This window comes from Miscanthus floridulus, chromosome 3, assembly GCF_019320115.1.
Source record: "Miscanthus floridulus cultivar M001 chromosome 3, ASM1932011v1, whole genome shotgun sequence".
NCBI classification, from domain to species: Eukaryota; Viridiplantae; Streptophyta; class Magnoliopsida; order Poales; family Poaceae; genus Miscanthus; species Miscanthus floridulus.
In genome coordinates this window covers 144,313,231-144,335,970 of record NC_089582.1, presented here as the reverse complement: position 1 = coordinate 144,335,970, position 22,740 = coordinate 144,313,231, and the positions used below count along the sequence as shown (strand labels likewise).

General features: G+C 41.4%; 1 protein-coding gene across 2 annotated transcripts; it reads left to right on the top strand.

Moving 5' to 3' along the window:
* Positions 1 to 807: 807 nt before the first annotated feature.
* Positions 808 to 22,000, top strand: LOC136542697 (uncharacterized). Of its 2 annotated transcripts, none has more exons than XM_066535240.1 (36): positions 808 to 1,187; positions 1,936 to 2,663; positions 2,736 to 2,864; positions 2,959 to 3,044; positions 3,798 to 3,906; positions 4,420 to 4,515; positions 4,678 to 4,740; positions 4,821 to 4,880; positions 5,499 to 5,567; positions 5,970 to 6,051; positions 6,150 to 6,202; positions 6,307 to 6,369; positions 6,444 to 7,673; positions 7,980 to 8,972; positions 9,051 to 9,386; positions 9,522 to 9,780; positions 10,089 to 10,311; positions 10,924 to 11,296; positions 11,904 to 12,053; positions 12,139 to 12,360; positions 12,447 to 12,668; positions 12,759 to 13,415; positions 13,806 to 14,069; positions 14,181 to 14,537; positions 14,802 to 15,205; positions 15,409 to 15,838; positions 15,952 to 17,262; positions 17,345 to 17,605; positions 17,693 to 17,983; positions 18,078 to 18,548; positions 19,150 to 19,581; positions 19,736 to 20,014; positions 20,141 to 20,543; positions 20,621 to 20,769; positions 21,111 to 21,317; positions 21,623 to 22,000. In XM_066535240.1, exons 1-36 carry the CDS (start codon positions 1,115 to 1,117, stop codon positions 21,740 to 21,742), a joined length of 11,655 nt encoding a protein of 3,884 aa, XP_066391337.1. In that variant the 5' UTR covers positions 808 to 1,114; the 3' UTR covers positions 21,743 to 22,000. The 2 variants fall into 2 exon arrangements, with proteins under 2 accessions (XP_066391337.1, XP_066391338.1); XM_066535241.1 differs by having other exon boundaries at positions 809 to 1,178.
* Positions 22,001 to 22,740: the final 740 nt, after the last annotated feature.

Below are 22,740 nucleotides of genomic sequence, written 5' to 3'. Positions count from 1 at the left end.
ACTAAACAACAAGTATTTTCTTTTTAGTCTTGCATAAAAAAGGCAAAGACTTAGCGCTGCACGCCCCACGGCCTCACGCACCCCCTCCCTCTCTCTCCCCGGCGACCGGCGAGCTCCTCCTCGATGACCTCTTCCCGGTGCCCACGCCCCACCACCTCCCCACCCCCCGCGTCGAGCTCCTCCTCGTCCCCACTTGCGCCGCCCATGGTGAATCCGGCGAGGCAGTCCTCTTTCTCCTCCTCCTTCTGGATCTTTGAGTTAGGGTTCTGGCGAGCTCTCTTCTCATCCCCTCTAACTCCGGTGGGCTTAGAAATGGAGGGTTTGGGGGAGGGGGGAGGAAGGCTGGCCAGACAATGTAGATGGTCGGAGGGCGGATTGGGGGCCGTGGCGGCAGTGGAGGCGGCCAGATCAGGTCGCGGCGGGGAGTTCCAGTGAGGGCGAGCTCCAGCGAGTGGGAGGGAAGGCGATCGCCGCGGCGCGCTACGGCTTGGCGGGAGGGGGCAGCAGCGGGGCGTGTGTCACCAGTGACGAAGAAGACACAGTCGAGGAAGAGGGGCTGCGCGAGGAGGAAGTGATTGCACGAGGTTGACTGTGCGTTAGCCACGTCCTATAAAAAAACGACACCTTCGGGCCAAAACGTCGCAGCAACCTAGCCACCGGACCCGTGCAGATTCAGCCAGTCACGGGCCCACGGCGTCACGCACCCAAACGCCCGTGGCGGAGTTCACCCGACTCAACCCAACCCACACTGGCAGTCTCAACTCCCCACGCACAAGCTGAACCGCCCTTGCATCGACCGACCGCTCCTCGGGTCCTCGTATAAGCTCGAGGCCCATAGCCCTCGTCTTCCTCCGAGTCCGTCCCCGTCTCTCCCCTCACCCCAAACCCTCGGCTCGCTCGCGAGCGCGAGAGAGATCCCTCCTCCTCCCCAACACGGGGGAGCCATTCGCGTCGGGGGAACCGAGCCTGCGCCTCCCGCCACCGCCACCGCACTCCTCCGTTCGGCCCTACGCTCCTCCGCCAGCTCGCGGAGCCCTTCCGGCGCCGATCTCCAAAACCCTAAGCCCTGACGCGGTAGGGTTGGAGCCGGACGCGCACGGGCGGGGCGCCCGCCATGGCGCCCATCAACAGCGGCAACATGGAGCAGCACTCGCAGCGGCTCCTCGAGCCCGATCTCCGTTCGTCCCGTGATTCCCTCCCCTGTCCCGATTTCCTTCCCGTTGCTTTTTTTTTGTTCTCGGCGTCAGCTTCGCCGGTGAATTCCCAGCTGTCTGATTTCCTTTCCATTGGGGTTTGTTTGAGCTCTTGAGAATTTTCTGTCGTTTGATTTGATGAGAAGGACATTAGATGCTTCTCGCTGTTTCCTCTTGTTACTATATCGCACAGTATTTAATTTCTGTCTGAATTTCACACCGGTGGAAGGACTGCGTCCAGGCATCTCTGTCCACTGACGTTGTGTTTTTCCGCGGCTGGTGTTTTTCCTTAACTGATGCCTGCAATGTATTGCTTCCTATTTGCACTGAATTTCAAATCCAGCTAACTACTTCCATTCACCTTTTCAAAGACATTTACTGTTGAATCCATTTAAATTGCGTAGCCTTCAACGTTATATTTCAAGCACAACTTTTTTTCGCCCACCCAATTTTGCATTTTTGTAGCGGGGCGACTTATGGAGTGTACCTGCTATTCTTTATGTTATCCGGGAAGGCGGGAATGAGCATACTTTTTATGCAGCAGTGTTCTGGCACCCCCTCCCCTTTCGAGCTCACTGCCTTACTTCCGCACTTTGTTTTGTGAATTTTGCTTAAACAATAAACCTCGTCTACCCCGTCTTGCAAAATAATCACTCACTCACTCACAATCTTTGCTTCTCAAACCATAATGCTTTATCTAGCTGAATGGTCTGATGTGATCGTTTGTTCTAATACTCTGCAGCTGTGCAAGTCCGACTGCAGCTTGCCATGGAAGTTCGGGACAGCCTGGAGATGACACACACTCCAGACTACCTCAACTTTCTTCGCTGCTACTTCAGAGCCTTCTCAGCAATTCTCACCACTTACACCAAGCCACAGGCCACAGAGAATGCTGAGCACAGGCTACGGAATGTTGTGATTGAGATACTCAACCGCCTTCCACACAGCGAGGTGCTCAGACCATTTGTGCAGGATTTGCTGAAGCTTTCTCTCCGTGTGCTGACACAGGACAATGAGGACAATGCTCTCCTTGCCATCCGAATTGTGTTTGACCTCCTCCGTAACTTCCGCCCTACTGTCGAGGCGGAGGTGCAGCCATTTCTTGACTTTGTGGTTAACATATACCATAAATTTCCCACAACTGTTAGCTACTTCTTCGAAAATCCCAACACAAGTGCCAGTATGGCTGCCTCCATGCCCATGCAGCATTTGGACCCCACTGCTGATGCTCCAGTCACGATGCAAGTGCCTGGTGGTGGTCAACTCAACCCGAGCACACGGTCCTTCAAGATAGTCACAGAGAGCCCTCTTGTTGTGATGTTTCTCTTCCAGTTGTATGCAAAGCTTGTGCAGACAAATATCCCGCACTTGTTGCCACTCATGGTGGCGGCCATCTCTATCAAGGGCCCCGACAAGGTGCCACCACACCTTAAGACACCCTTCAATGATTTAAAGGGTGCACAGGTCAAGGTAGGTCTTCAGATTTTGTTTTTGGTTGCCTTTTCTTTCAAGTTCATGATGGATTGATGATTTTTCTTGCAGACCTTGTCATTCCTGACGTACCTCCTGAAGAGCAATGCAGATTACATAAAGTCATACGAGGAAAGCATATGCAAGAGCATTGTGAACTTGCTTGTTACGTGTCCTCCTGATTCTGTCTCCATTAGAAAGGCAAGATTTGACCTGGTGCTTTGTTGAAATCATCTAACTATATGAGTGTTACTTTGGAAATGCTAATATCCTTATCTCTTACACTGAATTTCAGGAGCTATTAGTTGGTCTGAAACAAGTTCTAAACACCGAGTACAAGCGAGGGTTGTTCCCTTTGATTGACACACTTCTTGATGAAAGGTAAATCATTTTTCTTTTGCCAGCAATCATGTGATCAAGCTTATCTAGTTTATTTTCAAATGTGCTATTTCTGAGATCTCATTCAGATTAAGTTTGATATGTCCACATCTTGATTTCCTGATACCGTGTACTTATTTTGTGATGTGTAATTGATAAACTACTTTGCAAAGTGCTTCATTTTGACCAGTGATCAACTCATTTCATCCCCTTTCCCCTTCTTTTCATTGGGTTTCGATATTTTTTAGTTACTTTTGGTAGGCTGAATAATCCTAAGATAAAGAACGCCCAGAAAAGTTAATAAGGTTTTCTCTGTTGATCTAATGGGTATTACAAAGATGAACAACACATGATAATGAACCAGGTCTATTTTTTTGCCTGAAATATGATGAGTCCAATTTTCACCATCAACAATGAAATAAGTTGGCTTTCACACAATTAAAACCTGTTCAAATAACCCCCATACTTAAAACCACTTGTGTGACGATTCAAGGGGAGTAAATGAACTTGTTTAAAAACACAGCCTTTCCCTGATTTGTATCTATTTGAAATCAATCTGTTTTAGTTGTAGTTTTCAAAAACTTAATGGAATTATAATTAGCAAAAGAATTTATCCCTTCATGAGGCTCTGTCTTATCGTTTCCTTATGATAGTTATGTATTGTTTCGCTTTACTGGTCTTGTAGCATTTATTATTCTACATGTATTAACTCTTAGTTTCTAGTCATGTCTGACTCCTTACTTTTGGTGTTGTCAGGGTTTTGATAGGCACAGGTCGAGTTTGCATCGAAACTTTAAGACCTCTTGCTTACACCCTTCTTGCTGAATTGGTGCATTATGTTCGAGAAGATATTTCTCTTCCACAGGTTAAACTTGTCTCTTGTATCATTTATATTGCTTACAGATTTGGGGTAGCATTCTAGTTGTTGAATTTGCATGTACAGCTGTCACTTTTGTGTCCCCCTTCCCCTCCCCATATACCCAAACACATCCTATGGGAATTTTAAGATAGATGCATCACTTAACCTCGGCAAGCGAAGCTGTTATCTGATTTCTTCATTGCAGACACCAGACCATATCCAAATAGTATTATGGTTGCGACATGTATTAGGCATCTGATTTATTAGTAAAGCTAGGTGCCTTGTCAGATCTCCGCCTGTTGTTGAGCTACTATATGACTTTCATGGATACGATATGAGCTACTATATGATTTTCATGGATACAATATTATGCGACTAATTAGTCACTTCAATGATGCTGTGATCCTTAGAAGATAAATCTCTCTTTAAAGGCATACATAGTTCCACTTTGTCAGTATTATTTATGCCTTGGTGTTGATCATGTTGCTGCTGAACTAATGTAACTTTAACTTATTGCAGTTGTCACGGATCATCTATTTGTTCTCTCGGAATATGCATGATTCTTCTTTAACCCTTATAATTCATACAACATCTGCCCGCTTGATGCTGAACCTGGTATATTTGCTATTCTGAAATTCTTTATTAGTGAAAGTAGGATTAATTCATTTAGGTGCAGCTTATCAGTATATGAGTATGAAATCATCAAATATATATCTGTAAAACTAGGCGCTAGTGTTACCTAAATCAGTACTAGTAAGTCCCTACCTTTTGCTTTAGGTTGAGCCCATATATCAAAAAGGTGTTGACCAGCAAAGCATGGATGAAGCACGGGTTTTATTGGTAAGAAGTGACTTCCATAATAGTATGTCAGTAATTTTACTTTTTCCTAATCAACTATACTTATTACTCGAAATGATCAGGGGCGCATATTGGATGCATTCGTTGGGAAGTTCAGGACGTTGAAGCGAACAATCCCTCAGGTATACAACACGTTTTGTGATTCTTTCGGTCGATTAGGTTTTAAAACCTTTGCCTAATTTATCAGCTGAGGACATCGAAACATGGGCGCATGCGTTAGATGCTGCTACACTGCAGAATCTAATTTCAAAAATTACTGGTTGAAGAAATGTGGATTGAAAACATATAGAGAAACTGTTACATTGCAACTATAATACTCATTATAAGCTCAAGGAAATTGAATAGTCTCTCCGTCCCTTTATAACTGTCGTTCTCACTTCCCGAGAAGTCAAATGTACTTAACTTTGACCAAATATATAATAAAATTTAATATTTCTGTTACATAATTAGTAGCATTAGATAGATCATTGAATCTATTTTCATAATAAACTTATTTGAAGATATAAATGTTGCTAATATTTTATACATACCTAGTCAAAGTTAAGAAAGTTGGACCAGCACGAATATCATAGCGACACCTAAAAAGGGACAAAGGGAGTATGTGATAATCTTGCAATGAAGGGGCACATTATTGCCCTGTGCTCCTTAGGTTCTTCACTCCCAGTCCCCACAGAAACATCAGTGCTATCTCCTTACGTTTTCTTGCTGATATGGTCCACCTTACTCCTCTCACTATATAGTTGCTTGAAGAAGGCGAGGAAGGGAAGGAACAACCGAATCTGAGAATGAAGCTTGAAGTCCCATTACAGGTATGTACTATGTGAATGTTTCTTTCATGGAGGTAGCAATACCATTCTTTTTTTTTTCTGTGGCTAACTGCACTCCTCTTTCTTTAGAAAATCACAAAATTATGCTTGAATTGATTTTTTTGACCTTATGTAGCTGTCTAGATCAAATTTCTCCAGAGATAAAGGCACTGCAACTTATAAATAGCCTTGGTAGGTTATGAAAACCATAGCTAGTTTCTTAGTCATGGGCAGATAGATATTTTTTTTAGGCTTTGCGTGTTAACAAAATGTGTGAGGTGTTTAGTTGCATCCTACTTATAAAATGAATGTTTTTTTTTCTGAGATAGGTCAAATCTGATACAAATTGAAATTGTTTTTTTGACTGATGATTCAATGGCCTTTTCTTTTTGGCCAACTTTACAGACTGTGCTGAATTTGCAACAACCGTTGGAATATACTAAGGAAATCAACGATTACAAAAGTCTGATAAAGACTCTTGCTGTGGGTATGTATTAATTTTTGTAAAATTTCTGCCCTGTTCCATGTCTTTCAGCATCTTATTTCAGTTATTGCCTAAACTATTTCATACTGACCTTATACAAGGAATGAAGACAATAATATGGAGCATAACCCATGCTCACTGGCCACGCCCCCAGGTATTATAAACCTCCCAAATACATCGATATTTTTTGGCAGTTCTGATATTATACTTGAGCTCTAATTAACCCTTTGATGCTGACATTTCTATTTTGGTGAACAGCAACAAAATCAACAGTCTTCTAATTTGTCAGTTCAACCCTTCAGGGGGCTGAGGGAGGATGAGGTCCACCACCTTGAATCTTGCTTCCTCTTTATTTGATCTAACTGTTGCTAATCAGTTTTAATTATCTATTCTAGGTGCGGAAGACATCTGGTGTTCTGAAGTCTGGTGTTCACTGTCTGGCTCTGTTTAAGGAAAAAGACGATGATAGGGAAATTCTGCAATCATTTTCGCAGATGTTGGCTATAATGGAAGCTCGCGATATTATGGATATGTTCTCCTTTTGCATGCCTGACCTCTTTGATTCTATGATAACCAACAACCAGCTGTTGCACATATTTTCGACCCTTTTGCAAGCTCCCAAGGTTCTGCGGCCTTTCACAGATGTATTAATTAATTTTCTTGTTAGCTCAAAGCTTGAAGCCCTGAAGCAGCCAGATTCACCTGCAGCAAAGCTTGTTTTGCAACTTTTCCGGTTCTTGTTCATTGCTGCAGCCAAAGCTCCAGAAAGCTGTGAACGCACACTTCAGCCACACGTGCCGGTTATAATGGAAGTCTGCATGAAGAGTGCCACTGAAGTTGAGAAACCCCTAGGTTACATGCACCTTCTTCGTAACATGTTTCGTGCATTGAACAGTGCTAAATTTGATTCATTGATGCGTGATCTTATACCATCTCTTCAACCCTGCCTCAATATGTTACTCTCCATGCTTGATGGGCCAATAAGTGAAGATATGCGGGACTTGATTTTGGAGCTTTGCCTGATTTTACCTGCCCGCTTGAGTTCTTTATTACCCCACATACCTCGTCTAATGAAGCCTCTTGTTCTTGCTCTAAAAGGTAGTGATGACCTTGTGAGCTTAGCTCTACGCACACTCGAGTTTTGGATTGATAGTCTGAACCCTGATTTTTTGGAACCTAGCATGGCAAATTTAATGTCAGAAGTCATTCTTGCTTTATGGTCTCATTTAAGGCCTCCTCCTTACACATGGGGCACAAAGTCTCTGGAACTGTTAGGGAAGCTGGGGGGCCGAAATAGGCGATTTTTGCGGGAGCCTCTTGCACTTGAATGCAAGGAAAATCCGGAACATGGATTACGCTTAGTTCTGACTTTTGAGCCCGCGACACCTTTTTTGGTTCCTCTGGACAGATGCATACACCAAGCTGTTGGTGCAGTTATGCAAGGCAATGGTATGGAAGCTTTCTACAGGAAGCAGGCTCTTCAGTTCATTCGGGTGTGCCTGGATTCTTTGTTAAATCTGAGGGAAAATGTACCTGGCGAGGGTGTGAGCCCTGGTGTTCTTGGTACATTGCTAATCTCTTCCCTGGATCCCTCAAGACGTCACAATGATGCTTCAGATATGAAGGTTGGTAGAAGTGATCGACAATTAATGTTCTTTACATTACTTTTTACTGTAGTTTACTAACTCTTATCACAAATTGGAAGTTTGGCCTAAGTCAAACTTTTTATCTTTGACTGTTAATATAAAGTTTGTATGTAGATTGACAACACAAAATTGGCCTTACTAAAGAACATTGCTTTGCTTTGCATCAATTCTTGTCCGAGCAAAATGAACTCATAGATTGTTGAACTTACAGTTTTCTTTCTGGTGTTCTTGTGCTTTAGTTATCTTACCAACACCTTACTTTTTTTTACTTTGGTTTATTTATAGGGAGATTTAGGTGTGAAGACAAAAACACAACTACTGGCTGAGAAATCTGTTTTCAAGACTCTTCTTGTAGCTATCATTGCAGCTAATGCTGACACCAGTCTTCATGATGAGAAAGATGATTATGTTGTAGATATATGCCGGCATTTTGCTATGCTTTTCCATGTTGATTCACCATCCTCCAGTCAATCTGGATTTATGCATCCTATTGGTTCTTCACTCCCATCTAGCATCAACATGGGATCAAGATCAAGATGCAACACTTCATCTAATCTCCGGGAGCTGGACCCTTTGATATTTTTGGATGCTTTAGTTGAAGTGCTATCCAGTGAAAATCGCCAACATGCAAAAGCTGCCCTATCTGCTTTGAATATTTTTGCTGAGACATTAATCTTTCTTGCACGGATGAAACACACTGGTATGCTAAGGGGTGGTCCTAGCACCCCTATGCTAGTCTCCAGTCCATCTTTAAATCCGGTATATTCACCTCCCCCAAGTGTGCGGGTTGCTGTATTTGAGGAATTGTTACCTCGGCTATTGCATTGTTGCTACAGTAGCACATGGCAAGCTCAGATGGGTGGTGTAATGGGTCTCGGAGCATTGGTCGGTAAAGTGTCTGTGGATACCCTCTGCATCTTTCAGGTCAGAGTCGTGCGTGGTCTTCTTTTTGTTCTTAAGAGGTTACCAGTGCATGCAAACAAAGAGCAGGAGGAGACAAATCATGTCCTAACACAAGTTCTTAGGGTAGTAAACAATGCTGATGAAGCAAACAGTGAACCTCGACGGCAAAGTTTTCAGGGAGTTGTTGAGTTCCTTGCACAGGAGTTGTTTAACCCAAACGCTTCAATGGTTGTGAGAAAGAACGTGCAGGCTTGCTTATCACTGCTTGCAAGCAGAACTGGCAGTGAGGTCTCTGAATTGCTTGAGCCTCTCTATTTGCCATTGCTTCAGCCTCTGATTTCACGACCTCTTCGTTCGAAGAATATTGAGCAACAGGTACGTTAGATTCTTAGTTCTGAATCATTCAAACATGAAGTCCTTACCATTGACTGATTTTCCTCCCTTTTATGATAGGTGGGCACTGTTACTGCTTTGAACTTTTGTCTTGCACTCAGACCACCTCTTCTCAAGCTATCTCCTGAGCTTGTCAATTTTTTGCAAGAAGCACTGCAAATTGCCGAGGCTGATGAAACTGTGTGGGTCACCAGGATGATGAATGCAAAAGTAATTCTCACATGGAACAAACTCAGAACTGCATGTATTGAACTACTTTGTACTGCAATGGCATGGGGAGATCTAAAAGCTCAAAATCATACTGAATTGCGAGCAAAGATTATTTCTATGTTTTTCAAATCTCTAACATGCAGAACGACAGAGATTGTCAATGTTGCTAAGGAGGGACTTCGTCAGGTACTCTTTTAGCTGTACCACTTTGTATATTGACATGAAAATTTAATCGTTTTATTATCTTTTTACTTGGTTTCTGTACTTTGTTCTCACTATTCCGATCTTCTCATGTTCTAACTGATAACTTCATTTCTGTAGGTTGTTCAGCAGCAAAGGATGCCAAAGGATCTTCTACAGAGCAGCTTAAGGCCCATTCTAGTAAACTTAGCAAACACAAAGAGCCTTACCATGCCATTGCTACAGGGGTTGGCTCGTCTGCTTGAATTGCTATCAAACTGGTTTAATGTCACTTTAGGTGCCAAGCTATTGGATCACTTGAAAAAATGGCTGGAGCCAGAAAAGCTTGCCCAGACTCAAAAATCTTGGAAGGCTGGAGATGAACCAAAAATAGCAGCAGGTCTGCATTTCTTATATTGCTCTGCTGGCTTTACTTTTTTCATCAACATGAGTCTCAAAATAAATGCACATACCTGGAGCAAGCTATATGTTGGATTACTTACTACTTATTTATGGTTGTTGAATTACACTAGATTTGTGGAGTAGATGATTCTGGTCTGCTTTTAGAAACAATCATTACAAAACTACCAATCTCTTAACAAGATTGAAATTGACTACGTTGACCTTTTCTTGTAACTAACCTTGTCCTGTGTGCTCGAGTTGGAGTTATTCTTGTCTCTTGTCTGATTTTACTTTCTTTTTGGGCAGCTATGATCGAGCTGTTTCACCTTCTTCCCCCGGCAGCAAGCAAATTCTTGGATGACCTTGTTACCTTGGTAATTGATCTGGAAAGGGCACTTCCTGAAGATCAGTTTTACAGTGAGATCAACAGCCCATATCGTGCCCCACTTGCTAAATTTTTGAATCGTTATGCTGTGGATGCTGTTGACTATTTTCTTGCTCGATTAAGCCATCCAAAGTATTTCAGGAGGTAAACACTTGGCAAATTCAACTCTTCTTTTGATGTTGCACATATATTCTTCCCTATTTATCTGAAAACACTTTTGTACACGTTCAGTGCCACATACTGGTTGTTTTTATGTGAGCATTCTTTTGTTAAATGCTTTAGTTTTTTTCCTGTTCATTGATGTCATACCAAACTTGACAAGTTCAATTGTTTGAGCTGGCCTTATTCCAAAGAATTTTCGGGTTATACTGCCTGCATATATTTCGACATGCACCTTGTTGCTACCGCTTTTCTCTGCTATCGTGCTTATTTCTCGTTTTCCTTTATCCTTGTTCAATTTTTAGTTTGAACACCTGTGTTGTAATGAAGATGGTTGATAAACAAATTGAATGGTTGTTGCATAGCATTAAATTGTCGATCTGATTTGTATTGTGTGTCCTCATTTTCATTCTTTGGTTGTGTACTATAAGAAAAAAAAACACCTTACTGTTCTGGTTTACAAACATTTTATTTGACTACGTGAATAGCCTTTTGTTTTGTAGAAGATGATGCACTACCTATTCCTAGGTTTAGCATAATGATTTCATGGACTTATCATCTCAGGAAATTGTTTTGTATTATTTCTTGAAAATTCAGGTTTATGTACATAGTCTGCTCGGATACTGGGGACCTAAGGGACGAACTTGCAAGGTCACCTCAGAAAATACTTGCAAGTGCCTTTTCACAGTTTTACTCTCAAACTGAAGCATCTGCTGCTCAATTATCTTCTGTAAAGGATGAAGCCCTTACTGGGGCTATATCTGAGAGTTTTACAGTACAATCTTCATCCAACATGGTTACTACTTCTGAGAGTTACTTTAATGGATTAGAGCTTGTCTCAGCCCTTGTGAAATTGATGCCAGAGTGGCTCCGTAACAACCGGGTTGTCTTCGACACCTTGCTAATTGCTTGGAAATCACCTGCAAGACTTGCGAGGTTGCAGAACGAGCAGGATTTGAGTTTACCCCAGGTAGCCATAAAAATTGTTATATTAGTTTGTACAGTGCTCGGAAGCTGACATATCGGACTTATGCTTTACTAATTTAATACTAATATCAATTGTCTGTCTTCCGCTGTCAAATCTCTTCTGTCTGTTTCGAGGTTTATTTATTTTTTATTTCAATTTGCATAAATTGTTCAAGTTACTCAAGATGTCTTTCTTTATGTTTATTTTTTAGTGCTGGCTTCGTAAAACGAGAGTTATGCTTTATCTTAAAAAAATAGCGGATTGACCTTAAATTCTTAATAAGTAACAAGCTGCTTAGGAATGAAATGTGTTATATGTAACAGCTAAATAAAATGCTTTACAATTTGTTTCTATCATATGGAATTTACTTATATCGAAAGGATTATGTATCATTTGTAATTTAGTCCTTGTGTATGCAAAAGCCTAATACTCTGGCAATTGACTCCTGCATATTCAATATGTGCAAATGTGTCCTTCACTGTTCACTCATTTGAAGTTGGTTTTATTTAATTGCTATCATGGAAGTTTAGTGCTTTCATGCCAATATCTGCACTTGATTCCTTCAACATTCTAGTGCTTTTGGGTTTTGATGATCTTGCTTTCTTAACAGGTGATGGAAAGCAAGAGGCTTATCAAATGCTTCCTGAATTACTTAAGACACGATCGCACTGAAGTTGGTGCACTCTTTGATATGCTATCAATATTCTTGTACCGGAGTCGTATAGATTATAGCTTTCTTAAGGAATTTTATGTCATAGAGGTAATGCCATTTCTTGTTTCTAAATCATGAGGATTTTTGTGTGTATTTATTGACTTCCTATCTCATCTTTACATGTTCATTTTAGGTTGCCGAAGGATACTCCCCAAATTTGAAGAAAACTGTTCTTAACCACTTTCTGAACATTTTCCAGTCAAAACAATATGGGCAAGATCATTTAGTTGTTACCATGCAGATTCTTATACTTCCAATGCTAGCTCATTCTTTTCAAAATGGACAAAGTTGGGAAGTTGTTGATCCTACTATAATTAAAACTATTGTCGAGAAGCTTCTTGATCCTCCAGAAGAGGTAACGATATGAATCCTGGCTGCAGCCAAAATTATCTTCACTCTTAACACGTGGATGATGAATATTCATTTTCTTCATTTCTCTAGGTCAGCGCTGAATATGATGAGCCATTGAGGATAGAACTTCTTCAGCTAGCTACACTACTTTTGAAGTATCTACAGACTGATCTTGTTCACCATCGAAAGGAACTCATAAAGTTTGGTTGGAATCATCTCAAGCGTGAAGATAACTCCAGCAAACAGTGGGCCTTTGTGAATGTTTGTCATTTCTTAGAGGCCTATCAAGCTCCTGAAAAGATTATTTTACAGGTAATGTGACATAAATTTCTCTTAGATTGATGTTGCATCCTTATCATTTTCTTATATCCAGCTAAAAATGTGCGATATCATTTTTCTCAGGTCTTCATTGCTCTGCTACGGACATGCCAACCAGAAAACAAGCTGCTGGTGAAGCAAGCTCTCGATATCCTCATGCCTGCCCTACCTAGGAGACTTCCTCCTGAAAAAAACGATAGCCGCATGCCGATATGGATCAGATACACCAAGAAAGTCCTTGTGGAGGAAGGGCATTCAATTCCAAACATGATTCACATATTCCAGCTTGTTGTTCGCCATGCGGACCTCTTCTATAGTTGCAGAGCCCATTTTGTTCCTCAGATGGTCAACTCTCTTAGCCGCCTTGGATTGCCATACAACACAACAGCGGAAAATAGAAGGCTTGCAATTGAACTTGCTGGGTTGGTAGTGGCATGGGAAAGACAGAGGCAAAGTGAGATGAAAGTGGCGCAGGAAAATGAGAGTCAGAATCAATTAGGTGACATGCTTAATCCTTCTGTTATTGGTGGTGATCCAAAACGTTCCTCTGATGTTCCGTCGTTTGCTGATGATTTGAGTAAGAGGGTGAAAGTTGAGCCTGGCTTGCAACCTCTTTGTGTAATGTCTCCGGGTGGGGCATCTATACCTAATATTGAGACACCTGGATCTTCAGGGCAACCTGATGAGGAGTATAAACCTAATGCAGCAATGGAGGAGATGATCATTACCTTCCTTATCAGGGTGATTATCGTTTACCTTTTGTCCTGTAAATACATGCTGAACTGCATCCGTAGATTCCCCCTATTAACCATCTAGCTGAGAGGATTCTTTTGTTGTGTATTACGAACTTATGATGCTTGCTTGCTTTTGTGGTATATGTGATATATTCCAACTTGTGCTTGAGAAATTTTAGCATATTTCATTTATGGATAAAGGCATTTGTGTTCAATTGTCCATCAGTCTCATCTGAGTATTGGTCACATAGTGATCGCGTGAAACTACTTTCCACAGCTTTGCTACTATGTTCCACAATCAACATATGCACAGTTATAGTTTTAGCATTAAAATTGTTTTTTGTTTCTTGCATTGGAGTTGCATATATATTAATAAATTTGTTCATTTGGAGAACAGGTATCTCTTGTGATTGAGCCTAAGGATAAGGAGTCTAGCTCAATGTACAAGCAAGCTCTTGATCTACTGACTCAAGCTCTGGAAGTCTGGCCAAATGCCAATGTTAAATTCAATTATCTGGAGAAATTACTTGGGAATCTGTCACCCACTCCTCAGTCCAAGGACCCTGCGACAGCCCTTGCACAAGGCCTTGATGTTATGAACAAAGTCTTGGAGAAACAACCCCGTCTCTTCATCCGAAATAACATCAATCATATTTCTCAAGTAATTCCAGATTATCCTTGTTCTCTCGACATGGTCTTTGTTGTAATTTATGTTTTCATTGATCAGGACATTCTCATGCTTTGCTTTTGTTTTATGGGTCATTTTGGTTAGATACTGGATCCTTGCTTCGGCAACAAAATGCTGGATGCTGGAAAGTCACTTTGTTCCTTGCTCAAGATGGTGTTCAGTGTTTTTCCTCTTGAAGCAGCAACAACGCCACAAGATATAAAGTTGTTGCATCAAAGGGTTCAAGAACTCATTCACAAGAATCTTGCTGCTGTTACAACCCAACAGATAGCACTTGAGCCCAACAGTGCTAACTCAATCATTAGCTTTTCACTGTTCGTCCTCAATGCACTTGCAGAAGTACAGAAGAATTTCATTGACCCGTTCATTGGCTTGCTTTTCCGTGTACTGCAACGTCATGCACGTGACATGGGATCTTCTGCTGGTGGCCATATCCGACAAGTATGTTAAGTGTATTAATGTCTACTCGCAAACAATCTGGATTTCTCTTATATTCCACTTACCTTTTTTTTTTTTTGCAAAGCCTTTAGCTAACCTGAGTACTATTGATTGCTTTTTAGTTATTGGACACTTATTGCACACTATATGGTTTTTCTTTTTGGCCTCTTTTGCATGAAAATGTCTCTGAAATTTTGTTTAATCTTGTCTATAAGCTCTGTGTTCTGTTACCATTTCAAGGTGCCATTGACTTTTTGATAATTCCAGGGACAGAGGCCTGAACTGGATTCATCAGTTAACTCACGCCCTACCATAGATTCTACTGTCATATCTAACATGAAGACTGTCTTAAAACTTATAAGTGAGAGGGTGATGTCCTCTTCTGACCACAGAAAATCTATGGGCCAAATACTTCAAGCTCTTCTTTCAGAGAAAGGCACTGATTCCAGCATTCTTCTGTGCATACTAGACATGATAAAAACTTGGATTGAGGAGGATTATAGGCTTGCTTCATCAACTGGTTCTGTTGGTTCACTTAACTCAAAGGAAATACTAACCTATCTTCAGAAGTTATCATTAGTTGACAGAAAAAGCTTCCCTCCAGCTGCACAAGAAGAATGGGATGCAAAATACTTGCAGCTTCTTTATTCACTTTGTGCAGATTCAACCAAGTAAGGATATCTCTACAAAGCAAGCCTTTTTAGTCTTCTGTAATCTTTTCTTTAGGCCTCGTTCGGTTAGGGCATTTTGATGCCAGGAATCGTTCCGGATAACGAAAACTTATATAAATTAAGTAACGGTTCCGGCCGAGAATTATTCCCGGTGTCTATTCTCCGGGAAACGAACGGGGCCTTAATGGTTTCTATTCCTGCAGGTATCCATTGGCTTTTCGGCAAGATTTTTTCCATAAGATTGAGAGACAGTATATGCTTGGACTTAGAGCTAAAGATCCAGAAATGAGGAAGCGATTCTTCAAGCTTTACCATGATACAGTGGGAAAAACATTATTTTCTAGATTGCAATTTATAATACAGGTACAGGACTGGGAAGCAGTGAGTGATGTTTTCTGGTTGAAGCAAGGCCTTGATCTCATTTTGGCAATATTAGTAGAAAATGAACCAATTACACTTGCAGCAAATTCTGCTCGAGTACCAGCGCTTATGATAGCAGGGCCTGTTCCAGATCGCATCACCATGCCACAGCAGGTTCCTGATGCTCAGGAAAGCATGGATGGTACAGCACTATCGTTTGACTCTCTTGCCGCAAGGCATGCTCAGTTCTTAAATGATGCGAACAAGCTTGTGGTAATTTCTTGCGCTCTGAACAATGTGGTGCCCACGATACTTGTGTGGCTGCCTATTGTACATTTTAAATATTTTTGTTAGATTTGAATGTTTGTTGTTCTGAAATCATGTAGGTGGCAGATATCATGGCTCCATTGAAGGAACTTGCATTTGCTGATCCCAATGTTGCATATCATTTGTGGGTGCTTGTTTTCCCAATTGTTTGGGTCACCTTACATAAAGAGGAACAAGTTATCCTAGCTAAGCCAATAATTGCGCTTCTATCGAAAGATTACCACAAGAGGCAGCAGGGTTGCAGACCTAACGTTGCCCAGGCACTTCTTGAAGGTCTTCATTTGAGCCATCCTCAACCACGCATGCCTAGTGAGCTTATCAAATATATTGGAAAAACTTGCAATGTGTGGTATACTGCAATTGCCTTACTCGAGAGTCATATGGTGCTTATGAATGAGGCTAAGTGCTCCGAGTCGTTGGCTGAGTTATACAGACTTCTTAATGAAGATGACATGAGGTGTGGATTATGGAAGAGAAAATCAATCACTGCAGAAACAAGAGCTGGTCTTTCACTTGTCCAGCATGGTTACTGGCAACAGGCACAAAATCTATTTTACCAGGCTATGATTAAAGCTACTCAGGGAACATACAATAACACCGTCCCAAAGGCTGAAATGTGTCTTTGGGAAGAACAGTGGTTATCCTGTGCGTCTCAGTTAGGCCAGTGGGAAGTCTTAGCTGATTATGGAAAAGGGGTGGAGAATCATGAAATTCTTTTAGACTGCCTCTGGAAGAAGGTTCCTGATCCTGACTGGGCATATATGAAGGATAATGTAATTTCCAAAGCTCAGGTAGAAGAGACACCAAAGCTACGCCTTATTCAAGCATTTTTCACTCTCCATGACAAAGGTACTAATGGTGTTAGCGAAGCAGAGAACCTCATCAGCAAAGGTGCTGAACTCGCACTAGAACAGTGGTGGCAGTTGCCTGAAATGTCTGTACAGTCGCGAATGCCTCTGCTGCAGCAGTTTCAGCAGTTGGTTGAAGTAAAAGAATCATCCAAAATACTGCTTGACATCGCAAATGGTAACAAACCAGCTTCAGCAAGCTCTGGTGCCAATTCTAACCCAAATAACTCATTTGCTGATCTCAAGGATATTCTTGAAACTTGGAGACTTCGTACACCCAATGAATGGGATAATATGACTGTTTGGTATGATCTGCTCCAATGGAGGAATGAGATGTACAATTCAGTAATAGATGCATTCAAGGACTTTGTTCAAACAAATCCCCAGCTTCATCATCTTGGCTACCGAGACAAGGCTTGGAATGTGAATAAGCTCGCGCACATAGCTCGCAAGCAAAGTCTTCCTGAAGTTTGTGTAACTATACTTGACAAGATGTATGGTCATGCTACTATGGAAGTTCAGGTCTGTCCCTACCATCACCACGATAGTACTTCATATTGCAGTATCTTTTTATTTCGTTAGTTCACTATTGCTCTGGTTGCAGGAAGCATTTGTGAAGATATGTGAACAAGCTAAGGCTTACTTAGAAATGAAAGGTGAACTAGTCAGTGGTCTTAACTTAATCAATAATACCAATTTGGAATTTTTCCCTGTGAAGAACAAAGCAGAAATATTTCGTCTCAGAGGTGATTTCCTGCTAAAAATGAACGAATGCGATCCTGCAAATCAGTCTTATTCGAATGCTATAACTCTTTTTAAGCATTTGCCCAAAGGATGGATTAGCTGGGGAAATTACTGTGATATGGTATGCTGACCATCCTTTTATGTCGTCAATAGTAACCCTTCAAATTTCCACATTTGTTGACCTTAAGTTTGATTGTTCTCTTTGCAGGTTTTTAAAGAAACAAAAGATGAGGTTTGGCTTGAGTATGCAGTCAGTTGTTTTTTCCAGGGCATCAAATATGGAGTTTCAAACTCAAGGAGCCATCTAGCTCGAATTCTCTACCTTCTTAGCTTTGATGGACAAAATGAACCCGTTGGAAGGGCTTTGGATAAATATCTTGAGCAGCTGCCTCATTGGGTTTGGCTTTCATGGATACCTCAGTTGTTGTTGTCATTACAGAGAAGTGAAGCCCAGCACTGTAAATTGGTTTTGCTGAAGATAGCTCAAGTTTACCCACAGGTATAATCATTGTCAGCTGTGTTATTTGTATTTCTTGTAAAAATAGCATATTCCCTTTTTTTTGCATGTACATATCTGAGACATGCTGTTACAGGCATTGTATTATTGGCTTCGTACATACTTGATGGAACGCCGTGATGTTGCTACTAAAACTGAAATGGGAAGAAACATGTTAGCTCAGCAGCGCATGCAGCAAGCTATGATGGCAAACAATGCGGCCAATAACTTACCTGACGGGAGTGCAAGGGCATCTAATCATGCAGGTGGTAACATGACTTCTGACAACCAGTCTCATCAAGCTTCCCAATCAGTTGGTGCTGCAGGTTCTCATGATGGTGGTAACGTCCAAGGACATGATCCGGACAGATCTACTGCTGAAGGTGGCACAAATACTAGCCATGATCAAGGTCAACAGAGTTCTACAGGTGCTGAGGGCTCACAAGTTCCGCTAAGGCGTAATAGCGGACATGGGTGGGTAACTTCTGCAGCAAGTGCATTTGATGCTGCAAAAGACATAATGGAAGCTCTTAGAAGTAAACATACTAATCTAGCCAATGAGCTTGAGGTAAGAAATAATGACATTATGTTCTCTGAACTCATGTTAATGAGGATAACTGGATAAGCATTAGTTTATTTATTTTGCTAAATTTTTTTTTGGTTTTCTTTTACGGTATTAAGAAGGGCAGGCCTGGTGCAGTGGTGAGAGCTGTCTCACTGAGTCACCAGGTCGTGGGTTCGAAGCAGCCTCTCCATAGATTTTGCGGGGGAAAGGCTTGCCTCGGTTTATCCCTTCCCCAGACCCCACTCATGTGGGAGCCTCCGGCACTGGGTCTGTCCTTTCTTTTACGGTATTAGGCTGGGTGCTTGGTAATACTGAATTTCAAGGCTGATTTGTTTGCCTGTCTAGAAAAAACATAACAGAGTGGATAAGATTCTTACAGTACAAGCTATTTGTCTTAGTTTAGTTATACAATTAGTTTAGCAAAACCATGAAGCATTTAGAAAGGGCAGAGGGTGATGAATGGTTAATGCATAGAATAACCAATTTAGAAAGACAGAAGTGGTGAATATGTACTTGTGATTATAGAAGCTCATGAATTTTCCAAGAGTAATTTCATTATATGTGCTGATTGGTGGTTATCTAATGTTGTTTATTGCTGGTTCAGCTTTTACTGTCAGAAATTGGATCACGATTCGTTACTCTGCCTGAGGAAAGGCTTCTTGCTGTGGTTAATGCTCTGCTTCATCGCTGCTACAAGTATCCAACTGCAACCACTGGCGAGGTTCCACAATCTCTCAAGAAGGAACTCTCTGGTGTATGTAGAGCTTGCTTCTCACAAGATGCTGTTAACAAGCATGTTGATTTTGTGAAGGAGTACAAGCAAGATTTTGAACGTGATCTTGACCCAGAGAGTGCTACTACTTTTCCTGCAACCCTTGCTGAACTTACAGAGAGATTGAAACACTGGAAGAACATTCTTCAGAGTAATGTAGAGGACCGGTTCCCAGCAGTATTAAAGCTGGAGGAAGAAAGCAAAACACTTCGGGATTTTCATGTTGTTGATATTGAACTCCCAGGGCAGTACTTCACAGATCAGGTTGGTTGCATTTTTACTCTGTAGTAAACATATCACTTGCAGGCAGTGCATAATCAAATGGATACTTCAGTACATTGTTTTCAATGTAACATTGTTCTATTATGTGAAAATGCCACCAGCCTTTCTATGTTCTTATACTATCTATCTGCTGTAGGAAATCGCGCCTGACCACACTGTTAAGTTGGACAGAGTCGGACCTGACATTCCAATTGTCCGGAGGCATGGCAGTAGCTTTCGACGGTTGACACTCATTGGTTCTGATGGTTCACAGCGCCATTTTATTGTTCAAACATCACTGACTCCGAATGCTCGGAGTGATGAAAGGATGCTGCAGCTATTCCGTGTGCTAAATAAAATGTTTGACAAGCACAAAGAATCTAGGCGGCGGCATCTCACTATCCATACTCCTATAATTATTCCTGTTTGGTCTCAGGTGAAATATTCTTTTTCCCCCTTCTCTTACATAGTACTGCGGCAATAATTTATTATTGTGAACTTTTTTGCTTCCAAGTACCTAGTACATGGAGTTCTTGACGTGACACCATTTTTTTCTTTTTAGGTGCGGATGGTTGAGGATGATTTAATGTATAGCACTTTTCTTGAGGTGTATGAAATTAACTGTGCACGGCATAATAGAGAAGCTGACTCGCCTATTACAATTTTCAAAGAGCAGCTTAATCAAGCCGTTTCAGGGCAGCTCTCTCCTGAAGCAGTTGTGGAGCTACGTCTGCAAGCATACAATGAGATTACAAAAAATATCGTTAATGATAATATCTTCTCCCAATATATGCACAAGATTCTGCCAACTGGCAACTACCTCTGGACCTTCAAGAAACAATTTGCAATCCAAGTGGCTCTCTCCTGCTTCATGTCGTATATGCTGCAGATTGGTGGCAGGGCTCCTAACAAAATTCTGTTTGCTAAAAATACTGGGAAGATCTTCCAGACTGACTTCCATCCAGGTATTATTCATGATAGTAATCGATATTTCTGAATACACCCCAAGGAATATTCTGATTGTTCATTTATTCCTTTGTAGCTTATGATCCAAATGGAATGATCGAGTTCAACGAGCTTGTTCCATTTAGGCTGACACGCAACCTGCAAGCTTTCTTCTCGAATTTTGGTGTTGAAGGTCTCATTATGTCTGCCATGTGTTCTGCTGCCCAGTCAGTGGTTTCTCCTAAAGTGAGCATTCACACTCAGCATGCTTTTACATTTCGACATCAATAAATGGTTATTGTACGGTAGCCCACGACGGTTAATTAGAAATTATTTACCATGCTTTCATGGGGAGAGTCAGCGTATGCCACTGAATGATTTCCTTGTCTCACATTTGGGCTTGGACTCACCTTGTGAACAGCAAACAGGATTTCCAATTCCAATGTCATAAAAGTAATTTATCCCTATTTATTGTGGTTGTAGTGGACCTTGCATATTTTTTGTTTGATATGATTTTATGTTGATGTTTTCCCCCATGTACTTTCTTAGCTTGGAAATTCTGATTGGATTGTTTTCTTGTGTTTCAGCAAAGCCAGCACATTTGGCATCATTTGGCTATGTTTTTCCGTGATGAACTGTTATCTTGGTCATGGAGACGGCCTCTAGGCATTCCATCAGTCCCTGTCGCTGCTGGAATGATCAACCCATCGGATTTCCAACAGAAGGTGGTAAACAATGTGGATCATGTCATCAATCGTATCAAGTCAATATCACCACATTATCTGGCTGAGGAGGTGTGCTATTTCTTGTCTCTTGATTTGTGCCTTTCCAGATGAGATTATATATACTATGATACTTCTGATTGCCTTGTACAAAATAGAGAATAAAAAATGTTTTTGTGGGAGTATCAATATGGCAAAAGGGTCAGGTTATTTGGATGTAGTTCTAGTTTGGTATTTGGACATGGCTACATGGTTTTGAGATTATCAACTATTGTTACTAGTATCTGGGGCTTTGGTGTTTTGCCAATGATAACTCAGGTGCATATCGTTGATGCAAATGCTGCATCTGACTGACGATTCATCTCCTGTTGTACCAGGAGGAGAATGCGACCGAGCCACCACAGTCGGTACAAAGAGGCGTCACTGAGCTGGTGGAAGCGGCGTTGTCATCGAGGAACCTGTGCATGATGGATCCGACATGGCACCCATGGTTTTGAAGGCATCCAGCACCTTTCTGATGATTGTAGCCTGACCAAACAGCTGGCGTGTGCCTAGTAGTACCTGGTAGTCTTCTCGTAGATACATACTGTACATATTTCCTTGCCCGGCAACGCTGGTTGAGACTAGAAACTCCTTGTTATTTATCTAGATAAAGCCAGGGCTCCATCCTGCCCTGTGTTCGCTACTTCGCTGCTGTATTGGCGTAGCTTATCTTAATCTAATCTAAGGTTAATTAAGGAGAGATTGATCTAGCATTATTACTTGCCTTCTGTTAAGGATGCGAAGATAAAAATTGCTTCAAAAAAGAAGATAAAATCGTTTGGCAAGCAGGTTGAGGTTTGAAGTGACGTGCAGGTCGGGTCTTGAGTCTAGACGGGTTAATCTATATACCCCGTGTTATTATACTGAACGGTCGATCGTGGGTGGGTGTTGCGCTTGCACGGTTTTTTGACGTGCGGAGTGCGGAGCCAAGCACCCAGCGGTTCCAACATCAAGGTCGTGACTCGTGACGGTGCGCTGTCCCTCCCGACGGTAGTTACGCACCGACGTCCGTGCCGAACAGTGGCAGGAAAGGGAGAAACCAGGTGGAGAGTTTTATACGGAATGAAATGAAACTTGATGAAAACACCAATTCTTAATATAAAGTTTTACTCTAGAGTTTTATAGCATTTAATTCTAAGAATCATAGAGAGTTAGTAATTGTGTCTAGGTGGAGAGTTTTATATAGAATGAAATAAAACTTGGATGAAAAAACACACACTCTCAATACAAAGTTTCATTCTAGAGTTTTATAGACATTTAATTCTAAGACTCAGAGTTTTATAGGTATTTCTTCTCTCTCTTCGTTAAAACATAGTCATGTCATCAAAAAAAAAAATGCATATGTGGCAGGTTATTGAATGCAAATGAAACTCAAATGAGACTGGCCTAAAAACGTGTACTCAGCTGGAAGATGGAAAGAAATTGGGTGGAATACTCCATTTTCGTACACGGT

Excerpts from the sequence above, each read along its gene's own strand:
- LOC136542697 (XM_066535240.1), top strand. The coding sequence starts at position 1,115 with ATGGCGCCCATCAACAGCGGCAACATGGAGCAGCACTCGCAGCGGCTC. Across the intron at positions 17,984-18,077 it reads TAGCTCAAGTTTACCCACAG|GCATTGTATTATTGGCTTCG; the intron begins GTATAATCATTG and ends ATGCTGTTACAG. Across the intron at positions 20,544-20,620 it reads CCAGACTGACTTCCATCCAG|CTTATGATCCAAATGGAATG; the intron begins GTATTATTCATG and ends ATTCCTTTGTAG.